Here is a 25,028-nt window from a genome sequence, read left to right as displayed (position 1 = left end):
AGGAGAGAACTACTGGTGACCTGTGAGGTTCCACAGGGGCTTCTGATATCCCACCGTACAGTAGCAGCAGGTGTGATACTGAGACAATCCTAATACATGTGCAACACAAAGCGAGCAACGACAAGGAACACACTGAATGAAGACGTATTTCATCATGAGTTATCATGGTATGCTTCAGTCGGAGACATGAGAATCTCTTCAGTCTAATGGGGGTGTAGGATGACGAAATGGTGAGACATGGGTGACATGGTTTCTTTCGTATTTGTCCTTCTCCAGAAATGCAAGCAATGATATCAGTGATGCCCACCAGTAAAATGATTACAGATAATATTGAAACACAGCTGCCCTGTTATCTGGCAGGCAGAGAGCACATGTATGATTGTACATGGTTGTACAATAAAACATGTATATACACACACACACACAGAAATATATATATATATATATATATACATATATATATATATATATATATATATATATATATATATATATATATATATATATATATATATATATATATATATATATATGTACACACAGTAACAGCATGAACATAGACTTTAGGGTAAGTGCTAGGTTTTGAGAGTGGCTATGGCAGTCATAGGCCGTGCTCTAAGGTTTAGATAATACTGGTAAGAATACTTGTTTTATTTACAACATGGATGTGCTCAGCATCCAGTGGCTAGTTGAGCTTACTTCGGTTTCTTGTGTTTTTTTCTTTAGCACACTGGTTTCATATGTTGTTACAGTAGCTATTTACAGAACAGGGATACTACTAGGGGTGAGGGCGGGGGGTTATAGTGCAAGCCTCATCTGGCTGTCATTCACTTAAGATGTGGACAAAGGACATTGGGAATGCCCCTTTCCTTTCCGTCTGCCCTTCAATGTGGCCGATCTGAAAGGAAACAGAGAGAGAGAGAGAGAGAGTGATAACGTGTTAGGTGAGGGCAACCGCACTGAACAGTGTTCCTGTTCAATGTTTAGCCTGCTATAAGGTCTGTTTGGCTGTGAGTACGGCAAAGTGGTAACTAGTTAAGGTAACACCAGGGAGCCTGCTAGGTTGGGACTAGGTTAAAGGTAACACCAGGGAGCCTGCTAGGTTGGGACTAGGTTAAAGGTAACACCAGTGAGCCTACTAGGTTGGGACTAGGTTAAGGTAACACCAGGGAGCCTGCTAGGTTGGGACTAGGTTAAGGTAACGCCAGTGAGCCTGCTAGGTTGGGACTAGGTTAAGGTAACACCAGTGAGCCTGCTAGGTTGGAACTAGGTTAAGGTAACACCAGTGAGCCTGCTAGGTTGGGACTAGGTTAAGGTAACACCAGTGAGCCTACTAGGTTGGGACTAGGTTAAGGTAACACCAGTGAGCCTGCTAGGTTGGAACTAGGTTAAGGTAACACCAGGGAGCCTGCTAGGTTGGGACTAGGTTAAGGTAACACCAGTGAGCCTGCTAGGTTGGGACTAGGTTAAGGTAACACCAGTGAGCCTGTTAGGCTGAGAAGGGGTTAGGGTAACACCAGTAAGGGTATAACAGTTTAAGTGTAGCACCAGTGAGCCTTCTAGGGGGCCGTTACTCACCCACCACTCCCCGTCCTCCTCTCCTGTCACTATGATCACCTCTCCCTCCACAAACGTCAGCTCGTCATCGTTGTCAGCCTGACAGTCATAGATTGTCTTCACCCGCCGAGATTTGGTCTTCCCCTAAATACACACATGAACATTACCAAAATGTCACTAGAGACAAGTCAATAGTATGTGGACTGGTCTGGTTGCAAAAACATTATGTGTTGTGACCCACCAATTAACAATGCCACCACAACCCTGTCTGTGGCCTCAACCCAAGAGGAACTGGCCACAACCCACCAGTGGGAACACACTACTATTTGCAGAACTACCTAGATATTATTCAATAATACCAGAAAAGTGCTATGGTTTCTGCTGTGTGTCCTTGAGTGAACTTTACCGTGTTGATCTTCCGGGGCAAGGGCACTGGTGTCTCTGGAGCACACGCTGGGCTCCCATTGGTGTCCTCGCTGCCCTGGGGGGACGGGCTCTCCATCTCTGCCTGTTGATTAGCCACCGGGGAGTCGGGGGGCTGGGGCTTCGGCGCAAGCTCTCCAGGGGGTGGTCTCGGATTGGGCAGATCTGCTGCCCCTGGTTTCGGATGGCCGTCTTGGGAGAGCTGAGGCTTGGGGGGTAGGTCTTTGAGCTGGGGTTTGGGCGGTAGGTCCCCTAACTGGGGTTTGGGAGGGAGGTTGGCGAGCTGGGGCTTGGGGGGCAGTTCTCCAGGTTTAGGGGGCAGTTCAGAGAGCTGGGGTTTGGGGAGAAGGTCCCCTAGTTGCGGCTTGTCGGGAAGGATGGCTTTTGTTAGGCATTCAGGTCCTGGAGGGGATTTCTGGAGCACCTCCGGGGGCAGGCCAGGTTTGTCCATAGATGGGTGTATGGTGTCGATCTTACGCAGTGCCACTAAGAGAAGAATCAGGGCACAGGTACTATATTAAACATATGCTGACTCTAAAGCTGGGTCATATGCCATAAATAATGTGCTCCCACCATCAGTTATAGGCATTGCTAATCCCATTTCAACGTACCTTTCTGAGGTAGTTTGGGTAGAACCCTTGGACCAAGTGTAGACTTTGTGATGCTAGAAGTAGTGCTAAAAAAACAGATGGTTATTTGAAGTTAATGAAACATAATCCGATCAGAACTCTCAATCTGGCAATCATACGTAAACAATATTCTGGAAAATATTCTAAATGCCTGCATCCAAAATGGATGTCTATGTACCTTTGCTGCTGTGGAATGCCCTCAAACTTGTTGGACAAAGGTGACATCTTATTCGCAGGAGGAGGGGTGGAGTCACTTCCTGAAATATCGAGATGGTTGTGAAAGATGGAAATATGCTGCTCTGTGTCTATACATAATAATGTATAGACTCTAATAATATATTCAGCCCTATATTTCCCCAAGTCCCAAAATGGTCATCTAAATAAACACAGCTTGTATGTTTGATTTAATTCTCCTGCTTCAATTATTATTATTATAATTCATAATAATTCCTTATGATTCTTATGTAAAAATATTTGAAATTCATCTATACATAACATATTGATATATAGTGCATTCGGAAAGTATTCAGGCCCCTTCAGTTTTTCCACATTCTGTTACATTACAACCTTATTCTAAAATGGATAAAATGTGTCTTTTTCCCTCATCAATCTACACACAATACCCCATAATGACGAAGCAAAAACAGGTTTTTAGAAATGTTGGCAAATTTATAAATATCTAAAAAAACATTTACATAAGTATTCAGACCCTTTATTCAGTATTTTGTTGAAGTACGTTTGGCAGGATTACAGCCTCGAGTCTTCTTGGGTATGACGCTACAAGCTTGGCACACCAGTATTTGGGGAGTTTCTCCCATTTTTCTCTGCAGATCCTCTCAAGCTCTGTCAGGTTGGATGGGGAGCGTCGCTGCACAGCTATTTTCAGGTCCCCTTCAGAGATGTTTGATCGGGTTCAAGTCCAGGCTCTGGCTGGGCCACTCAGTACCTTCAGAGACTTGTCCTGAAGCCTCTTCTGCGTAGTCTTTGCTGTATGCTTAGGGTCGTTGTCCTGTTGGAAGGTGAACCTTCGCCCCAGTCTGAGGTCCTGAGCACTCTGGAGCAGGTTTTCATCAAGGATCTCTCTGTACTGTGCTCCGTTCATATTTCCCTTGATCCTGACTAGTCTCCCAGTCCATGCCGCTGAAAAACATGATGCTGCCACCACCATGCTTCACCATAGGGATGGTGCCAAGTGTCCTCCAGACATGATGCTGCCACCACCATGCTTCACTGTAGAGATGGTACCTGGTTTCCTGCAGACGTGACGCTTGGCATTCAGGCCAAAGAGTTCAATCTTGGTTTCATCAAACCAGAGAATCTTGTTTCTCAAGGTTTGAGAGTCCTTTACGTGCCTTTTGGCAAACTGCAAGTGGACTCTTATGTGCTTTAAGTGCCTTTTACTGAGAAGTGGCTTCCGTCTGGCCACTCTACCATAAAGGCCTGGTTGGTGGAGTGCTGCAGAGATGGTTGTCCTTCTGGAAGTTTCTCACATTTCTCCCAGTTTCTCCCAAAGCGGAACTCTATCAGAGTGAACATTGGGTTCTTGTCACCTCCCTGACCAAGGTTCTTCTCCACCGATTGCTCAGTTTGGCTGGGCGGCCAGCTCTAGGAAGAGTCTTGGTGGTACCAAACTTCTTAAATTTAAGAATGATGGAGGCCACTGTGCTCTTGGGGACCTTCAATGCTGCAGAAATGTTTTGGTACCCTTTCCCATATCTGTGCCTCAACACAATCCTGTTTCAGAGATCTACAGCTCTATAGCCATCACTAAACACAGAGAGGCTGCTGCCTACATACAGACTCAAATCATTAGCCACTGTAATAAACGGATCACCACTTTAATAATGTTTACATATCTTACATTACTCATCTCATATGTATATACTGTATTTTATACCATCTATTGGATCTTGCCTATGCTGCTCGGCCATCGCTCATCCATATGTACATATTCCATCCCTTTACATTTCTGTGTATTAGGTAGTTGTTGTGAAATTGTTAGATTACTTGTTAGATATTACTGCATAGTCGGGAACTAGAAACACAAGCATTTCGCTACACTCGCATTAATATCAGCTAACCGTGTGTGTGTGTGTGACCAATAAGATTTGATTTGACAATTCCTTCAACCTCATTGCTTGATTTTTGCTCTGACATGCACTCTCAACTGTGGGAACTTATAGCTCAGTTGGTAGAGCATGGCGCTTGTAACGCCAGGGTAGTGGGTTTGATTCCCGGGACCACCCATACGTAGAATATATGCACACATGACTGTAAGTCGCTTTGGATAAAAGCGTCTGCTAAATGGCATATATTATTATTATATTATATAGACAGGTGTGTGCCTTTCCAAATCATGTCCAATCATTTGAATTTACCACAGGTGGATGCCAATAATGTTGTAGAAACATCTTAATGGTCAATGGAAACAGGATGCACCTGAGCTCAATGAGCTCACCTCGAGTCTTATGGCAAAGGGTGTGAATATTTATGTAAATACATTTGCAAACATAAAAATAAAAAAAAACGTTTTTCTCTTTGTCATTAGGAAAGGGGAAAGGGAAAGGGGGATACCTAGTCAGTTATACAACTGAATGCCTTCAACTGAAATGTGTCTTCCACATTTAACCCAACCCCTCTGAATCAGAGAGGTGCGTGGGGCTGCCTTAATTGACATCCACGTCTTCGGCGCCTGGACTAATGTGCGCAGTTTGATGAGAGAAAATTATAATTCAATCCATTTTAGGCTATAACATAACAAAATGTGGAGAAAGTGAAGGGGTCCGAATACTTTCCGAATGTACTGTACTATAACTGGTATACAAATACAAATATATTGCTGTACCACAACATGCAATTTTTATAGTAGAAGAGGTGGGGGCTGAGCTTTCCATTAGCTACCATTATGGACTATTATGAGGTACAGAAGCTGTACGCTAGTGATCTGGTATTCCTCAGGTAATAATCAGCATTTTCTTCCATACTAATGATGTTTGAGAGCGTTGTCTCACAGTAAGAGGACACTGTAATATGCTGTTTGTATTTCAAATGACAGACAAGACAACAAAACAATAAAAATAAAATAATGATCTGACATCTAACACATACATTAAACAGGATTGCCATCACACAACAAAATGATCAGGCTGTGTCTGTGTCATTTATAAACAGCACTGAAACACTCTGGTCATGGGGAGAATATGGTTGGAAACCTCAATACTAGGCCAGATATGAGTAACTCTGGTCCTGTAGGGCCTCAGTGTGGGTATGCAATTAGATTGACCTTAGTTCAATCATGTGTGTTAGTGCTGGGCTGGACCAAAGGCCTGCACACACTACGACTCTCCAGGACCAGCGAGTTGAATGGATTATAGATCATGTCCTTCTAATAAAGACGACCAAGTAGTATTCAGATGTGCCTGCTTGGGTCTGGCCACAGAGGGAGGACTCACCCCCGGATAAGCCCCCTCTACTGTGGGAGAGCGGGCTGGGCGGGTCAGACAGGGTGCGTTTGTGCCCAGGGGGAGGGGGCGGAGGCTTCTTCTTAGACAGGGTGGAGCTGCCTCCAGGGGTGAGGGTGGAGGGAGGAGCTGGAGGGGTGACAACATACAAACTCATGCAGTGAAGGGACAGGCGATGGACAGGTGTCATTCATTCGGTCACCTGGGATACCAACAGGAAGGTGAGGGGCTGGGGAAGGTAGTTTGAGAGGGAGGTGTCTTGCCATCAGGACAGGGTTCAACAAAGTTGCTGGACAACGTGGGGGAGATATGTTAACACAACATCAATGCAGGTAAAAAAAAAAAAAGCATACTGGTGAACAGAAAAATCCTGGATGGGAATACAAAGAAGATGAACAGAGAACAATGTATAGTGTGTGTGTGTGTCGTTTCGTCCTATCTTTGTAGGTGGGTGTTCACCACAAGAGGTGGGTGGCCTTTTAATTGGGGAGGAAGGAAGGGCTCGTGGTAATGGCTAGAGCAGAATAGGAACGGTATCAAATACACCAACGGCATAGTTTCCATGTGTTTGGTGCAATTCCATTTACTCCATTCCAGCCATTATTATGAGCCGTCCTCCCCTCAGCAGCATCCTACGATGTACACACTCCTGAGATTTTAAGACCTACATAGAGTAAGTTCTCCCGAAACAGCTAGTCCCATTCCCAGCAGTGTGTAAGCCTGGAAACAGACGCTAGAAGAACGTGGCTAATAGAGAACTCAGCCGGTCAGAGAGGAAAGTCAATCTGCATCCCAAATGGAACCCTATATCCTACCTATATGTAGTGCACTACTTTTAGACCCCATAGGGCTCTGATCAAAAGTAGAGCACTACGTAGGGAATATGATGTCATTGCGTCAGCTATGGTAACACTTTACAGCTCAGGGGTGGCGACATGTCACAAAATGTCATGAGACTGTGGGTAAGCAAATAATACCGAACCACACTGCTACAGTGCAATTGTTATAAGTTGAAGACGCCACCCGTTTTTTTTACTGGGACGTAAAGTGCTACTAGTACAACTGGGCAGCAGATCTATACACAGCAGGACAAAATGTAAAAACTGGATATTCACTGATGTATGGTCGAGTGCCAGCCAGAGTGGCGTAGTGCGAGTGAGAGCCGAGGAATGCCAAATGGGGCGCTGAAAGAGAAAGAAAGGATAAAAACAGAGAGAGAGAGAGAGAGAGAGAGAGAGAGAGAGAGAGAGAGAGAGAGAGAGAGAGAGAGAGAGAGAGAGAGAGAGAGAGAGAGAGAGAGAGAGAGAGAGAGAGAGAGAGAGAGAGAGATGAAGAGTGTGGGAGAGAATCTATGTCAAGCTCAGAGAGCTTCTCCCACACACTGGTTTGCATTTGAAAGTACACCCTATTCCCTAAGTAGTGCATTACCTTTGACCAGAGTCCTTTGTAGACCTTGGTCAAAAGTAGTGCACTAATATAGGGAATAGGGTGCCTTTTGGGACGTCGACAATATAAAGCAGCCGATAAAATCTTATCAGTGACAAGCAAAGCAGAAGAGGAGAAATTGCACCAGCAAATGCCTAAGCAAGCAACTCCAATGACCACTTCAAAAGAGACCTGCGGGTAAAAGCTCTTGTGAGTAAAAAGCAGCTGCTGGTTTTCTTCACTCCACTCAACAGCGTATTGGCATCAACAATGTAGCCCACCGTATTGTAACAAGGATATAGTAGTTTGTATTGGCATCAACAATGTACTGTATTGTAACAAGGATATAGTAGTTTGTATTGGCTTCAACAATGTACTGTATTGTAACAAGGATATAGTAGTTTGTATTGGCATCAACAATGTAGCCCACCGTATTGTAACAAGGATAAAGTAGTTTGTATTGGCTTCAACAATGTACTGTATTGTAACAAGGATATAGTAGTTTGTATTGGCTTCAACAATGTACTGTATTGTAACAAGGATATAGTAGTTTGTATTGGCTTCAACAATGTACTGTATTGTAACAAGGATATAGTAGTTTGTATTGGCATCAACAATGTAGCCCACCGTATTGTAACAAGGATATAGTAGTTTGTATTGACATCAACAATGATGCCCACCGTATTGTAACAAGGATATAGTAGTTTGTATTGGCTTCAACAATGTTCTGTATTGTAACAAGGATATAGTAGTTTGTATTGGCATCAACAATGTAGCCCACCGTATTGTAACAAGGATATAGTAGTTTGTATTGGCTTCAACAATGTAGCCCACCGTATTGTAACAAGGATATAGTAGTTTGTATTGACATCAACAATGTAGCCCACCGTATTGTAACAAGGATATAGTAGTTTGTATTGGCATCAACAATGTAGCCCACCGTATTGTAACAAGGATATAGTAGTTTGTATTGGCTTCAACAATGTTCTGTATTGTAACAAGGATATAGTAGTTTGTATTGGCATCAACAATGTAGCCCACCGTATTGTAACAAGGATATAGTAGTTTGTATTGGCTTCAACAATGTACTGTATTGTAACAAGGATACAGTAGTTTGTATTGGCATCAACAATGTAGCCCACCGTATTTTAACAAGGATATAGTAGTTTGTATTGGCATCAACAATGTAGCCCACCATATTGTAACAAGCATATAGTAGTTTGTATTGGCATCAACAATGTAGCCACCGTATTGTAACAAGGATATAGTAGTTTGTATTGGCATCAACAATGTAGCCCACCGTATTGTAACAAGGATAAAGTAGTTTGTATTGGCTTCAACAATGTACTGTATTGTAACAAGGATATAGTAGTTTGTATTGACATCAACAATGAAGCCCACCGTATTGTAACAAGGATATAGTAGTTTGTATTGGCTTCAACAATGTTCTGTATTGTAACAAGGATATAGTAGTTTGTATTGGCATCAACAATGTAGCCCACCGTATTGTAACAAGGATATAGTAGTTTGTATTGGCTTCAACAATGTAGCCCACCGTATTGTAACAAGGATATAGTAGTTTGTATTGACATCAACAATGTAGCCCATTGGCATCCGTATTGTAACAAGGATATAGTAGTTTGTATTAGTTTGTATTGGCATCAACAATGTAGCCCACCGTATTGTAACAAGGATATAGTAGTTTGTATTGACTTCAACAATGTTCTGTATTGTAACAAGGATATAGTAGTTTGTATTGGCATCAACAATGTAGCCCACCACCATATAGTAGTTTGTATTGGCATCAACAATGTAACAAGGATATAGTAGTTTGTATTGGCTTAACAACAATAGTACTGTATTGTAACAAGGATACAAGGATATAGTAGTTTGTATTGGCTTCAACAATGTACTGTATTGTAACAAGGATATAGTAGTTTGTATTGGCATCAACAAAGTAGCCCACCGTATTGTAACAAGGATATAGTAGTTTGTATTGGCTTCAACAATGTACTGTATTGTAACAAGGATATAGTAGTTTGTATTGGCATCAACAATGTAGCCCACCGTATTGTAACAAGGATATAGTAGTTTGTATTGGCATTAACAATGTAGCCCACCGTATTGTAACAAGGATATAGTAGTTTGTATTGGCATCAACAATGTACTGTATTGGAACAAGGATGTAGTAGTTTGTATTGACTTCAACAATGTACTGTATTGTAACAAGGATATAGTAGTTTGTATTGGCATCAACAATGTAACAAGAATATAGTAGTTTGTATTGGAACAAGGATGTAGTAGTTTGTATTGACTTCAACAATGTTCTGTATTGTAACAAGGATATAGTAGTTTGTATTGGCTTCAACAATGTACTGTATTGTAACAAGGATATTGTAGTTTGTATTGGCTTCAACAATGTACTGTATTGTAACAAGGATATAGTACTTTGTATTGGCATCAACAATGTAGCCCACTGTATTGTAACAAGGATATAGTAGTTTGTATTGGCATCAACAATGTAGCCCACTGTATTGTAACAAGGATATAGTAGTTTGTATTGACTTCAACAATGTTCTGTATTGTAACAAGCATATAGTAGTTTGTATAGGCTTTAACAATGTACTGTATTGTAACAAGGATAGTGAAGAGTAAACTGTGGTGTGAGTGTTGGTGTTCTAACTCCTGTCCTCAGGGAGGGATGTTATGGTTCATTATAATTGTGCTGACTGCTGGTTGCCTCCAGGAGTCTGTTTGTATATGGTCAGATAGTGTTGATGATAAGGAAGTGTGCTGGTCTTCGTCCCAAATGGCACCCTATTCCCTATACAGTGCACTGTTTGACCAGGGCCCATAGGGAATCACATAGGGCTCTGGTCAAAAGTAGTGCACTATGTAGGGCATAAGGTGCCATTTGGGACGCATCCCCTGGATTCCCATAAAGAAGCATTAAAAAGACCAGCCGGGTGTATTTTCCTATCTGGCTGTGTGCATCTCCACTTTCCCTTTCACTCCCGCCTCGCCTGCAGCCATCATTTCCTGGGAGGTGCCTTGCTTGTGTAAGCAGTCTATATGACAGCCGCTTCCCACCCTGATTGACAAATTACATTCCTCTCAAGGGTGTGTGTGTGTGTGTGTGTGTGTGTGTGTGTGTGTGTGTGTGTGTGTGTGTGTGTGTGTGTGTGTGTGTGTGTGTGTGTGTGTGTGTGTGTGTGTGTGTGTGTGTGTGTGTGTGTGTGTGTGTGTGTGTGTGTGTGTGTGAGAGAGCGAGAAAGAGAAAGAGAAAGAGGGGGAAAGATTAATCATATAAGCAACTTGGTTAACTAGTGTTATGATAACAATGTTTTATACAGAGCAAAACAGTAAACCGTTTTACTGTGTTATTCCTGAGTACCAGTGTTAGAGATAAGAGACAACTTGCAAGTCTCCATATATGTAAATGCTAGCCAACCTGCTGCGTATCCAATGAACATTCCACAACTGGCCACACAACCTTTAGGACATTTGCATTTAAGGTAGAAATTTGCATGAACATCAATGTAAAAAGAGGAGATAGGTCAAACATGATCTCATTATATCTCCATGTATCTTGTCATGCTTGTCACACTGATAAGAGTGCTCCGGGTTGAAGTTTCCCCTAGGTACAGATCTAGAAACAGCTTCCTCTTTCCCCATTCCTATCCATAACCATGAGTGGGTAAAACGCAAAACTGACCAAAGATGAGCATCTAGGGGTAACTTCACCCTACACTGATAAGCGTCTGGGCCCTAGCCAATCACAATCAGGTCTCACCTTTGCCCTGGTTCCTGGGGGGCAGAGGGGGGGCGTCGGCCACAGGGGAGGAAGAGGAAGTGAGGTCGGTGGAGGCGGAGTACATCTGGTTGGTGAAGGCGCTGTAAGACATGCGCTGCTGCTTGTCCCGGTGGCTGATGAAGCCTGGCAGAGACAGCTTGTCATGAGGAGACATGCTGGACGCGTGGCAGAAACTCTGCGGCCTAGGAGAGCGGTCTTTCTTGATGGGACTAGGCTGCAGACAGAGAGGGGGAGAGAGAGACAACAGGCGCGTCAACTTGGAAGTGTCAACATGGAAGAGTGTCAACTTTCACGTTGGCCTGAATCATGCATTGACGTCAATGGGAGATTGGAGCAAACATTTAAGCGCCGCATGTGGATTTCAAGTTGTGTGCTTATGCCCAGGCGTGTGTGAACGTCAAGTCCCAGTCCGACCTTGTCATCCAGATCGTCATCGCTCTCGTCGATCTCATCAAGCCTCAGGCTCCACTCATACTCCACGTGGATGTGAGGGTAAAACTTGCCCGCTGCAGCCTGCAACAGCTGGGACAAACGCACACACGTTTTGATTACTTTATTTGGATCCACAATGAAACAATAAAATACAGATACCTAAACGTTTAAAAGGTCGTACAAATAAAACACACTGTGATTATACTCCACGAAGCAAGTCAGTCGAAAGGAACTGTATTTTCACCCAACAATCTACCGTAATGAATAGAAGACATGCAACATGAACAAGATTGTTGTTCTCCTTTACTTTGACATGCAAAACATGACATAACATCCCTAATGGCAAAGCACCAACTCACGGTTTTCTGCTACATGTGCCAATGGGAGAATCTCAATTGCATTTCCTTGACTCATCGCGTGCTCTCCTTGTCTCCTTCTCAAAACCCATTGGAGGAAAAGGTCAGAGGGGAGGAACCTTTGACTTTCTTATCCTATGTGTTTTGAGAAGGAGGCAACGAGAGATGTCTTTTTGGGATTGCTGCCAGTGTGGCCATGAGATGGGAGTAAAGATGGCGGACAGGAAAAAAAGGAGAAAAGTGGAATATGAAATGGTGGATCACACAGAACTTTTAGAAGAGCTACAGAAGGAACTTGAGCGTGACGAGCGTGAGGATTCAATCATTGCGGTGGCAGGTGTGGTGAAGACCGCCAAGCTTGAGCCTCGTCTTGATGATGACAAAGATGAATCTGGCCCAGTGGGAGTGAGATTTTTTTGGAGAGAATGGATCCTTGCCTTCTGGCAGATCCATATGTGGTGTCAGGTTGGGTAGAGAAGAGGTTGGGGAATGTTGGGTCGGTGAAAGTGAATCGTGTCGATTTTGTAAAACCTTTTTTTGCCGTCCAGAAGGAGCGTGCACTCTGCCATATGCGACTGGGAACAAGAACTGTGACTTTGCCTTCCTCTCTGGAGCAGGGAGAAAGGAAATGAGTGGAGAAAGAGAAAGGAGAAAGGAGTGTTGAAAGGAGTGATAACTGGAGTGGTGTTAAGTGTTGAGGAGGATCAACTGAAGTTGAAGATTCTCCATGTCTGCGATGAGCGCCGTTTGGTGCGACATAGACCCGATGGAGAGCGTGGTGAAACAGAAAATACCGTTCCACTCATTCCGCTCCTGTCTGCACTACCGAGTTTTGATGCACAGAGTTTTTACCAGATAAAGTCAAGTTAGGATGTGTCAGTTATCCCATGAGAGCTTTTGTCCCGAATCCATTACAGTGTTTTAGGTGTTTTAGCTTATTTGTCATGTGGCAGCAGCTTGTAGGAGGGAGATGTGAGAAGCGTGCCGGAGGACATGAGACAAAGGAATGTGTAGTATATCTGAAAAAAGTTGTGTATGTAAACTGTAGGGGTGCCCATGGTGCTGGAGATCAGAGGTGTCCGGTGAAAGAAAGGCAGGTTGAGGTTGCCAGGATCAGAGTAGTGCAGAAGATGTCATATGCTAAGCCAGTGAAGAGAGTAGAGGATGATGGGTCCAGGGTGAGAGATCCTAAGAGGAGCCCTGTGAGTAGGCTGAGGCCAATAGAGAGTGATAGGAATAAAATGTGCTTAAGGTTGTTTTTTTGGGCGTTCATAGCCATGGTTGTCATTTGTACCGCAGGATGTGGAACGTAAATCACAGAGGATAGATGTTGTGGTGGCAGCTGGAGAGAAGTACTTGGTTGTAAGTCGCTCTGGATAAGAGCGTCTGCTAAATGACTTAAATGTAAATGTAAATGTTGTACGAGATTGCAGAAGAGTTACAAGATGTTTTGAATGATAGTGTTCTGTCCTCCCACCCTGGAGCAGGATCAGATAAGGCCAAAGTAGTGTAACAGTGGTGACACATTTAAATGGGTGTAGGGTTAGTTGGTAGGGCAATTTATTCACAAAGTGTAATGAATTCATACTACAGAATAGTAGGCTGATACACAGCCAATACAGTAGGTGGAGGCAAGCACCTATAACATTTGTTTGAGGACCAAAGAAGAAAAAAAAGAAGGAGGAGGCGAGGAGAGAGGGCGCGAGGAGACAAGGAAACACAATTGAGGGTTCTTCCTCTCTCGTCACTACAGCCCTGGGTGGGCCTTTGGCTGCTGCCCTCTAGTGTCCAAAAAATGTGGTGGTCAACTAGTCCCTTCGATCTATACTACTGTCTACTGTGCTGCTACAGAATCAGATATAGTGTGGATACTTCTTCAACAAAGAACAGGATTGCATCTTTGAGTGTTGCTATCAAATAATACAAATAGCCAAACATATGGTGGATATGGAGCATATTGGCTCATGTTCACAGTGAGATACTTACAGCCTCCTCACACTGAATGTTCTTCAGTCGCCTGGCAACATCCAGTGCCGTCTCACCATTCTGATTGGCTAAAAGAACCGGCATGAAATTGGTAACACATGATTCTGACACATTCCATCAAAAGTCCATTTTGATTAAGAACAGGCATGTTCACATAATCAAAGTGTGTGTGTGTGTGTGTGTGTGTGTGTGTGTGTGTGTGTGTGTGTGTGTGTGTGTGTGTGTGTGTGTGTGTGTGTGTGTGTGTGTGTGTGTGTGTGTGTGTGTGTGTGTGTGTGTGTGTGTGTGTGTGTGTGTGTGTGTGTGTGTGTGTTACTCACTGATGTCAGTGGCTGGTTTGCCCCTCAGCAGTAGTTTGAGGCATTCGTGTTTCTCGTACATGCAGCAGTAGTGCAGAGCAGTGTTCCCCCACTCTGTCTGCTTATCCAGGTTCCCACTGTGACACAAACACACAACAAGGTCATGTCACAGGTCACACCCCCTTTAACACAGAGGTAAAGGTGTCACATTATCATTCACGCTTCGATCAGAAGAATCAAACGGACATAAACGCATCTAAATATACTTCTAAGCCACACTAGCGTGTTTTATCTATCATCAAATGGAAAACAATTCAGCCAATTAGCAAGTGTTAGCATGAAATTGTGAAGGTAGACATATTAATTACTGAGGATCCTCCATTTCCCGGTCTGCCTGAGGGGTAAGCGAGGCAGGGAGTAAACCATCGAGAAGACTGAGAGGATTATATTAAGGCGGGGAACAAGTGGCGGCCCTGACCCAGTTCTGTTTGCCTCGTGGGAATCTAAGCTGTGCTGAGCACTACCCTGCTCATCTTCCTCTTGCAGTAGTGGAGAGACGAGGAGAGCACACTGGCTTCCATGAAGGTATTCCATCAAAATGCACTATTGTTAAGTGACTGTCCCACTGGATGTCATAAGGTGAATGCAAGGTATTCCATCAAAATCTCACATTTAAGACTTCATTTTACATGATGTAATTACTATTTATTTATAGTATTCTGTTATATTTTTGAGTATTTGAGCACAACAGCGTGTGATCTTGTGAGTTTTCACTGCTGTTAAAATCTCATTTCCAATCAGCACAATGCTTCACGTACGGCATACTATGCTTATTTTCACTTAATTTTCCCTTATTTGGAAATTTACCTGTTCTGCACGAGGAAGTCGACCAGATGCAGTGAGGTCTGGTCAGCGGTGCGCACAGAGTAGTGGAGTGCAGTCTCTCCGGCCTCCTGAGGGGGGCGATCACACACAGAAAAAGACATGCAAGACATCATGGAGAGAACATCTCTCTCTCTTTCTCTTTTGCAGCATTTAAAAAGAGGCTGCAGACAACAAAATGGCTCCTAAAATGTGCTTCTCTCCCCCCAAGGCAAGACTGCGAGCGTGATGCGAACATTTGGATGTACCGATGCCGGTAGCAGATACTGAAATGATGATTCAAGACTGGCTTCAGTCTACCCCAATATGAACAAATGCCACCACCACCACCTCCCTGGTCGTGGCTGAACATGTCCACGCTCACACTTGCCGAGAGAATCAGCCATCAAGTCGTTGAGATTTTCCCTGGTGGATGTATCCTTCAAGCAGCATGCATGTTTCTGTGTGTCTCCTGGCACTCTTTTCATTGAAAATGACTGGTAGCTACGTCGGTAATTATGCCTCCAAGTGTGAGTTCCCAGAAAGGAAACTTAGTGGGAAGAGTATGCATACAGTGACACAATAATACCAACCACTAGGAGTACAGCTGGGGTATCTGTTTGGGACTCTCGCTGTCTGGGACTCTGGGTAATGATGTGCTATCTGCTGAGGACACTCCGCCTGCGTCCCAAATAGAACCCTATTCCCTTGAATACTAGCACTACTTTTTTTTACCAGAGACTTGCCCAGTGCACTATAAAGGGAATAGAGTGCCATTTGGGAGAGAGACTCGAAATCAGGTTCACTGACAGACAGGAATGTGTTAGATATCAGTGAGTCAGCCCTGACTGGGAGTTCTGCGGCCTTCAAACAGAGTCAGTGACACATCCCTGGCCACTATTCCCTATGGACTACTTCTGAGAGCACACCGCATCGCTACGTGGTTCAACGTTCAGTGGGCCACAGTACTGACAGCGCAACTGAGTGACTTTACACGTTTGAGCAATGTTGTCTTGTCCAACGCTGTTTAGTAAAGGGAGTAGAAAACGCAATTGTTCTCTGTGGACTGCTCATTACTGCCCATGTACAGTCCAGCCTCCTTACAGGTTCAGTACAACCTACTATTTCCCTATGAAACAGTAGACTTCTGCTCATATTGTCAAATCATACCCACCATACCAGATCAGGGCCTGCATTCAAAGCATCTCAGAGTACGAGTGCCGATTTAAGATCAGCTTTATTTTTGGGATCATAATGAATAAGATTATATGGATAGGGGGGGACCTGATCCTAGATCTGCAATCCGATGAGACGGTTTATGAGTATGGGCCCTGATCAAATGAGATGCGATAATAATACAGTCCAGGGTCTATGAGGTCAGAGGTCCGACTCACCTGTCCACCCTCAGGCAGGGGCTCCATTAGCTCCACCCCCTCAGCGTACACCTGGATGAGAGACAGCAGATCCCTGGACTTGACCGCCTCACACAGCTCGATGGTCTTAGCTGCCGAGGAGGTACAGGTCTTCCGTGCAAACTTGTGGTCCACATACTTAGCATTGATGAACTCCTTCCTCACTGTCCTGTAGGAGGGAGAGAAGGGGGGGAGAAGAAGAAGAAGAAGAAGAGTAGTAGAATAAAGAGATGGAGAGGGTTTTGAAATGTTTGTGCGGATAGCTTTTGCCATAGAGATCCTATAATCCAGTTTCTAGCATGAATGTTTTCCTGACCAAGATGGCCATTTTTTGGGGCATGTTGCTAGAATGCCCATGGCCATTCTAGTGTTATATTTAATTATGTGGCTTTTCCTGCCAGACACATCTAACTGCATAAGATCAAACATACACCAGATTATGCACCCAGTGAAGGTGAGGTCAAATTTCTATGGAGTTGCTAGTCTCTAAGCAGTTCATGTAGTTGCTATTTATGATGCTGAGTACTTACATATCACTTGAAGAAGTGGGCTTTGGTGAGGGACAAGGAAGGTTCCCCTCCATTATTTCATTGAAACTACTGTTCCCTACGTTCTTGGCCAGCTGTGAAGGAAGAGAGACATTTGCCTAAGTATCAAGTCAACAGATGAATGTTAAGATGCTCGTAAGCACTTTGTTTTAATTGTCATAATCATAATCACATCGTAAAATAAAGATTGATTTATTGTTTTTGAATCTATGTTTGTATGTTGATTTACTGTGAAAAAAATGTAAATGTATTTGATTTACTCACCAAGAGTTCAGAGGTGCCTAGTTTATCTAGCTCCATGGATTGGATGCGTGAGATGTGCACTCCCATCTCCCGGTGGATACCAGAGCACTCGATGCAGGTCAAGATGCCTAGGTTAGTGGACAGCCATTTTGGATCTAAGGGCACAGAGAACATGACAACATAAGTTTGTTGCAAACAGGCCTGTGGATAGCTGTCTTGGCTACAAAAAAAAATACAAAATCGGGCTAGAATTCACAGTTTAAGGTACAGACGTTTTGGTTCCAAAAACAGAAATCCAGATATTTTTTTGTACTACCATAAACATACAGTATATATTTGAAATCCAGAATGATAATGCTGAAGGGGGTTGACTATTATCAGTACTAAGCTGACGTGTTATTTCAGGGTGGTATTCAATAGGCTTCAAATGAAAGAAAATGGACTGAAACAGGGAATGACAACCTGAACTGGTCCAATAAGAAATACATGTTGTGGTTTTCTGTTGCAAAACGTTTTGCCACGGTTTGCACTAAAGTCCAACATCACCATCAATGTGAGCAGTGGCAAAAAAACAGCACACACCACTAGAGGGCCTTGGCAACCTCAGGAGCACTACCAGAGCCCAGCAACTAGAATACATTGCATCATTCTGTGTCAAGCAGAATGCCTGAACATGCTCTGACAGCAGAGCCATGTGGTGGAGGGCTAGAAAAGCTTTGAGCTCTTTACTGTAAACCGCTACAGTGACTGACACCACAGCCAAGCCTGAGTGATGCAACTTAAGGTGGCTTAAACCCAGCCTGAGAGCCATACGCAGCTACGCAGACGTAAACAAACTATCTTTACAGATGGCTGAGTGCTGTTAGCTGCCAAGCTTGCTAGCCTGTCTGAATTTGACAGGTTTGTGGCGGATGGACAGGTGGAAGGCTTTCAGAGGCGACGAAACACCAATAAAGCACATGTATGACAGGATGCACAGGGTGGGGTGAGAGCTCTAGAGCTGCAAAACAGTTGCCACTAATACTCCGCTAGAGAGTTTTATTTTAGACAGGACGGGGTCAAAGGAGCACCATATATGAGCCAGCAGTACACTAGCTGGAGGACTCGTTTTAGGGCCCTGTCATAGCCAGGGGTCACTCTGCACAGTTTGACAGTGTCGCATAGCTACAAAGGAGCAGCTTGGTCGACTGGGAGGATGAGAGCAGCTTAGCAAGGCATCAGAATGAAGTAGAAAGCATCAGAGAGCGGTTCAAATGTGGCTCCCCATCTCCCACTGTGATGCCGTGACTTTGGGATGCAGCCTGTTAGCATGCTTAAAACAACGGGTATGCTTATGGTGACCAGACCGGCGCAATGAACTCACTCCAGAGAGGGTGATGTGTGTGAATTATGCAACACGGTGATGTAATGATGTTGATGTTGCAAAAAACACAGGTTTATTTGTCGCTAGCCGCCCGCTAACTCCCTCAGGGGCTCTGTGTGTTTATGCTGACAGAGGTGGATAGGGTGAGTAACTGAGGCGGTGTGTGTGTGTGTGTGTGTGTGTGTGTGTGTGTGTGTGTGTGTGTGTGTGTGTGTGTGTGTGTGTGTGTGTGTGTGTGTGTGTGTGTGTGTGTGTGTGTGTGTGTGTGTGTGTGTGTGTGTGTGTGTGTGTGTGTGTGTGTGTGTGTGTGTGTGTGTGCGTGTAAGTGTAAGTGTGTGTGTGTGTGTGCATTGGGGGAGTCAAAAGGCCAGGGTGTCTCTGCTCTGGGGAGTCTGTTTTTACAGCAGGGGAGGATCAAGTTGGAGGAACAGGGGCCAGAAAGAGGCCCCTGATGCTGCTGCCTTTCTGCTTGCTTGGTTAAAGACATCAGGCTGGCTGCATAGCATATCTCAGGTGTCACCTACTGAGCGAGATAGGGAGCAGCCATGACAGTGCAGAACAGTGGATCGATGTTAGGCTGAGCAGGGATTTTGGAGGGACAACCTTGAAGATGATGAAGTACCCATCAGGGAGTTCAAGGGCGAGATAAAATGCTGAAGCAAAGGTGTTGTTGTCTTCTCCTATCACAAGGTGAATGGTGAGTATGCACAAAGTAGTGGTACATAGGGGGGATATAAAATATAAGGCCCTTGGAAATCCATAGAGGTGGCGGTCAAACGCACACACTCACACATAAACATTATACTGTATATGTACCTGCAGCGCCACAATCACAGCAGACTTCGTTGCCAGGGCTGCGCAGCACGTCATCTATGATGGCTTTGGTCAGGTCCTCGAGGCCGTCCTCTCCTCCTCCTCCTCCTCCTCCTCCTCCGTCCTCTCCTCCACGGAATGCCATGTTCAGAGCCTCCTCCTTACTGTTGGATAGCACCGAGATCCAGCTACACACACACACAACGCATACACAGAGACAGATGCACAAACAGAGTAACGAGTTATTACAGAGCAAGGGGGTTTTAAAATTGCATGAGAATAGTATATAGTAGAGTGCATTTTGGGGATTTCTGTGTGCATAAGCCTGTTAGGTAGAGGCTTTTAGACAAGGGGATGAGTCAACTCCCAACTCCATCTGACAGTATATTCTATACTGTAATATGTAATATTAATATGTATACTGTATTATCTTGAGCCCTTGATGTTTACACTGAGGGTACAAAACATTAAGGACACCTTTCTAATATTGAGTTGTACCTCCCTTTGCCCTCAGAACAGCCCCAATTCACCGGGGCATGGACTCTACAAGGTGTTGAAAGTGTTCCACAGGGATGCTGGCCCATGTTGACACCAATGCTTCCATGTGGACTCCAATGCTTCCATGTTGACACCAATGCTTCCATGTTGACTCCAATGCTTCCATGTTGACTCCAATGCTTCCATGTTGACACCAATGCTTCCATGTTGACACCAATGCTTCCATGTTGACACCAATGCTTCCATGTTGACACCAATGCTTCCATGTTGACACCAATGCTTCCATGTTGACACCAATGCTTCCATGTTGACTTCAATGCTTCCATGTTGACTTCAATGCTTCCATGTTGACTCCAATGCTTCCATGTTGACACCGATGCTTCCATGTTGACTCCAATACTTCCATGTTGACACCAATGCTTCCATGTTGACTCCAATGCTTCCCACAGTAGTGTCCGGTTGGCTGGATGTCCTTTGGATGGTGGACCATTCTTGATACACACGGGAAACTGTTGAGTGTGTAAAACCCAGCAGCGTTGCAGTTCAAGACACACTCAAACCGGTGCGACTGGCACCCACTACCATACCCCCGTTCAAAGACACTTCAATCTTTGTCTTGCCCTTTGACCCTCTAAATGGCCCACATACACAATCCATGTCTCAATAGTCTCAAGGCTAAAAAAAATATTTCTTTAAACTGTGTCCTCCCTTTCATTTACACTGATTGCAGTGGATTTAACAGGTAACATCAGTAAGGGATCATAGCTTTCACCTGGATTCACCTGGTCAGTCTGTTCTTATTGTTTTGTATCCACCCTAGATATGATCTAAATGTGCCTACTGTATCAACCAACACATCTGAACACCCTCCACACACACACATGCACACACACACACACACACACACACACACACACACACACACACACACACACACACACACACACACACACACACACACACACACACACACACACACACACACACACACACACACACACACACACACGCACACTCTAGTTAACCTTGGAAGTCCTTCAACAGCACAGACTCCTCGCAGCCGTCTGTCTGAGTACGCTCATTATGAATCAGCCAGGAAGTGACTGCTACTGTTGCCAACCCACCCGCTGTTCAGCACAGCACAGTACAGCACAGCTCCTTCCTACTTGAATGTAATTTGTGGATTTGTGGATTCAAATAAAGTATTTAAAATGTGTGAGTGTGTGTGTCGGCTAGGAGACAATCATTGTGTTAATTAAAGTATGTTACTGTTTGTGTGTGTGTGTGTGTGTGTGTGTGTGTGTGTGTGTGTGTGTGTGTGTGTGTGTGTGTGTGTGTGTGTGTGTGTGTGTGTGTGTGTGTGTGTGTGTGTGTGTGTGTGTGTGTGTGTGTGTGTGTGTGTGTGTGTGTGTGTGTGTGTGTGTGAGCGAGCGAGCGAGAAGATGCGTGGGTGTACGCGTGTCTTTAAGGGTGAGTTGTTTACTTGCGATACACAGGGCGTGGGTGGGCGAACGTGTGATTGCATAATGCAGGGACGTTATATTTTCAAATAATAAATGTTTCATTTTAAACACTTATTCCACGCCCTATGGGCCCTGGTGAAAAGTAGTGCACTACATAGGGAATTGGGTGCCATTTGGGATGTATCCTAAGGCGAGGCTAAGAGGCAGGGCCTATTGTGTCGCAGTAAAGTTCATGTCAGCGTGGTTAAATGCAGTGGTTCATAAGGGCCCTGACAGTTTAGGAAGACAGAGAAGTTGGAATTGATTTCAATTAATGATCATTGGGTATGAAGTGGCAGAATGTGGTTGAAACTGTGTGTGTGTGTGTGTGTGTGTGTGTGTGTGTGTGTGTGTGTGTGTGTGTGTGTGTGTGTGTGTGTGTGTGTGTGTGTGTGTGTGTGTGTGTGTGTGTGTGTGTGTGTGTGTGTGTGTGTGTGTGTGTGTGTGTGTGTGTGTGTGTGTGTGTGTGTGTGTGTGTAATAAATGAAGCGTGTGCACCAGAACAAGTGACAACCACAGGTCCAGAGAGATAGAAACCCCTACTGCTGCTAGAACCTAGCAGTCCTTTTTCTCACTCTAAGTAATACAAATACCCTGTCAATGGAGCATGAAAGACGCTGTCTTTCTTTGTTAAATCTCACTGATCATTCAAGCTCATAGCTACATTATCAAGGCCATGTTCGTGGCTTCAGTGTATCACTTTGTACCTGCCTTTCGACTTAGATACTACAGTAAAACAATGTGTATAATGTGATCGACTGTGTTGATACACTTACATGACAAACTCCGGTTCATCCTCAGCCTGGAAGTGATATGTCCGGTTGTCTGTGGGCAGAGAGATTAGAGGGGAATGTGATCTCGGACCTAGCAGACACTGTAATCATGTCCTGTAATATAGCCCTGTTGTGAGGTGCATGTTGGGTAATTCACAAGCACAGCGTGTTTCAGGTTTTCCTTTCAATGTCGAGACGCCATTCAACAGCCAGTCGGGATGACACAAAATGGTCTCTTCGACTCTTTCTGTTTCTGAATGTCCATAAGAGGTCATTTAAAAGGCCCCTTCTCTCACAGGCCACCCAGCTCATGCACCACCCACAGTAACTGCTGTATTGGCATAAGGGTTATGGTAAGAGGGGTACTTACGGGAAATTAAATCAAAGCACTTCCTGTCCTCAGCGCAGGGCTTGACCTGGCAGGTGAGCAGGTTGAGTTTCACAGGCTGCCTGTTGGACTGCACAAACACACAGACGACTTAGCTACTTGATGGAAATTATGAAAATGAGTCTGTACATCGACCAGTATCGGTCCTATGAAACTAACACTACAAGCCTACCTGACTCTGGATAGGGTGGGGTGGTAAAGTAATAGGTCAATTAATATTTTAATGTTTGGCATTGTGGGTATTTCTTTTTGTCTCGGCTGAATAAAGAAACTATATACAGTGCATATTCGGACCCCTATACTTTTTCCACATTTTGTTACGTTACAGCCTTATTCTAAAATTGATTAAAAAATATATAACATTCTCAGCAATCTACACACAATACCCCATAATGACGAAGAAAAAACAGGTTTTGAGAATTTTTAGCAAATTTATACAAAATTAAAAACAGATATCTTCAGACCCTTTGCTATGATACTCTAAATTGAGCTCAGGTGCATCCTTTCTCTACTGATCATCCTTGAGATGTTTCCACAACTTTATTGGAGTCCACATGTGGTAAATTCAAATGATTGGATATGATTTGGAAAGGCACACACCTGTCTATATAAGGTCCCACAGTTGACAGTGCATGTCAGAGCAAAAACCAAGCCATTAGGTCGAAGGAATTGTCCCTAGAGCTCCGAGACAGGACTGTGCTGAGGCACAGATCAAGGTAAGGGTACCAAAATATTTTTTGCAGCATTGAAGGTCCCCAAGAACACAGTGGCCTCCATCACCACCAATAATCTTCCTTGAGCTGGCAGCCCGGCCAAACTGAGCAATCGGGGTCACCGTCCTTGGTCAGGAAGGTGACCAAGAAAACGATGGTCACGCTGACAGAGTTCCTCTGTGGAGTTGGAACAACCATCTCTGCAGCACTCCACCAATCAGTCCTTTATGGTAGAGTGGCTAGATGGAAGCCTCCCCCCAAAAAAGCACATGACAGCCTGCTTGGAGTTTGCCTAAAGGGACATAAAGGACCGCAATCTAGAGTGGAATTATACAACATTTGGGACATGCTAGTTGTGTCTGTGTGCACTCTCTCTGTCGCATGTGCACCGTGTGTCTCTGTCTATCTATCTCAACATTGCTTATTGTATTAGCTCTCAGCAGCAGATAGTGAATATCTGATCCAGTGCTGCTGTACTCCACAGTATCCACAGGCCCAGGAAAGAGAAGAGCCAGCAGCAAACTCAGGGATGAGTCACCACAGCAATGGGAGAGGGTGGGGGGGGTTCGCTGAGGGGTTGCCCTGGCAACCCATCCATGTCGATTCCCCTCTGCCAACTGCCAGATTGATAGTGCTCTACACAGCTTCTTTCATACCGGATGTTGCCTCTGATCTAGCCTCCACAGGTGTGTGTGTGTATGTGTATGCGCGCGCGTGTGTGTGTGGTATGTTTGCCTCTCACCGTGGCATGAGAGATGGTGAGCATGCCACCCTTCACTGAACACTTCCTCCTCTGCCACACCTTCCTCAGCCTAGAGGAAGACAGCAACACCAAGGCACAACAAAAGATCAGAAAAGGGCTTTGCATACCTGAGTGTATTAATATAAACGCTTGTTCAGTACTGTTCAGTGTGTGTGTATGTGTGTGTGACCTACCCATCACTCTTCTTCATCAGGTAGCCTTTCTTCTCACAGCCAAACTCTTTGTTGCCCTGCAGCTGGTGCATGCTATAGCCACCCTGCTTACTCTGGGAGTCCTGCGGCAACACATACAGTGTTCAGACACAGAAAACTCAGCAAATCACCACACACAACCAACCAAATATGCCTCTTACGGAGAGTGCAGGCCAGGGTCGTTATTATTTATCGGTTCATGTTTGATGTTCAAAGGACCATGGCGTCCGTCCCAAATAGCATCCTATTCTCTATTTAGTCCACTGCTTTTCACCGGGGCCTGGGTCCAAAGAAGTGCACTGCACGGAGAATAGGGTGCCACTTGGGACGCAAGCCATGTTCTAAACACACGATTAAATGAAAAACACAGTGGAGTGCATGCTCTTCAAGATGTCTCAGAAGTCAAACGCAGGCAAGACCAACAGAAGCATGCCAATCATGCACACTTACTCTTCTAGACTTGAGTCCAGACAAGCAGCGAGCAGAGGGGGAGGTAGAGGGAGAGAGTGTGAAAGAAGCAGCTGAGAAGTAGGCGTGAGACAGTGCCTGCATGCATGCATAGAGTGTAGGTGTTAGTT

General features: G+C 44.5%; 1 protein-coding gene across 5 annotated transcripts in view; it reads right to left on the bottom strand.

Moving 5' to 3' along the window:
* Positions 1 to 711: 711 nt before the first annotated feature.
* The window catches only part of LOC123991068 (arf-GAP with SH3 domain, ANK repeat and PH domain-containing protein 1-like), a 77,569-nt gene continuing 53,252 nt past the window's right edge, over positions 712 to 25,028 (bottom strand). For 3 of the 5 annotated variants that reach the window (XM_046292241.1, XM_046292243.1, XM_046292245.1), the window contains 20 exons: positions 24,901 to 24,909; positions 24,433 to 24,533; positions 24,239 to 24,308; positions 22,766 to 22,853; positions 22,399 to 22,447; positions 19,626 to 19,810; positions 17,468 to 17,601; positions 17,186 to 17,277; positions 16,638 to 16,824; positions 15,250 to 15,335; positions 14,404 to 14,519; positions 14,084 to 14,151; positions 11,724 to 11,831; positions 11,289 to 11,523; positions 6,062 to 6,199; positions 2,788 to 2,866; positions 2,592 to 2,656; positions 1,964 to 2,466; positions 1,579 to 1,701; positions 712 to 898 (listed from right to left, as the gene is read on the bottom strand). In XM_046292241.1, coding sequence (XP_046148197.1) covers positions 824 to 898; positions 1,579 to 1,701; positions 1,964 to 2,466; positions 2,592 to 2,656; positions 2,788 to 2,866; positions 6,062 to 6,199; positions 11,289 to 11,523; positions 11,724 to 11,831; positions 14,084 to 14,151; positions 14,404 to 14,519; positions 15,250 to 15,335; positions 16,638 to 16,824; positions 17,186 to 17,277; positions 17,468 to 17,601; positions 19,626 to 19,810; positions 22,399 to 22,447; positions 22,766 to 22,853; positions 24,239 to 24,308; positions 24,433 to 24,533; positions 24,901 to 24,909 — 2,511 coding nt within the window. In that variant the 3' untranslated portion in view covers positions 712 to 823. Of the gene's footprint in view, positions 899 to 1,578; positions 1,702 to 1,963; positions 2,467 to 2,591; positions 2,657 to 2,787; positions 2,867 to 6,061; positions 6,200 to 7,185; positions 7,255 to 11,288; positions 11,524 to 11,723; positions 11,832 to 14,083; positions 14,152 to 14,403; positions 14,520 to 15,249; positions 15,336 to 16,637; positions 16,825 to 17,185; positions 17,278 to 17,467; positions 17,602 to 19,625; positions 19,811 to 22,398; positions 22,448 to 22,765; positions 22,854 to 24,238; positions 24,309 to 24,432; positions 24,534 to 24,900; positions 24,910 to 25,028 lie in introns of all 5 variants that reach the window. The other 2 variants (XM_046292244.1, XM_046292242.1) reach the window with 2 other exon arrangements.

The sequence above is a fragment of the Oncorhynchus gorbuscha genome, linkage group LG12 (genome assembly GCF_021184085.1).
Source record: "Oncorhynchus gorbuscha isolate QuinsamMale2020 ecotype Even-year linkage group LG12, OgorEven_v1.0, whole genome shotgun sequence".
Classification (NCBI taxonomy): domain Eukaryota; kingdom Metazoa; phylum Chordata; class Actinopteri; order Salmoniformes; family Salmonidae; genus Oncorhynchus; species Oncorhynchus gorbuscha.
The sequence above is the reverse complement of the archived record's forward strand: the minus strand, read 5'-3'. Positions and strand labels throughout refer to the sequence as shown.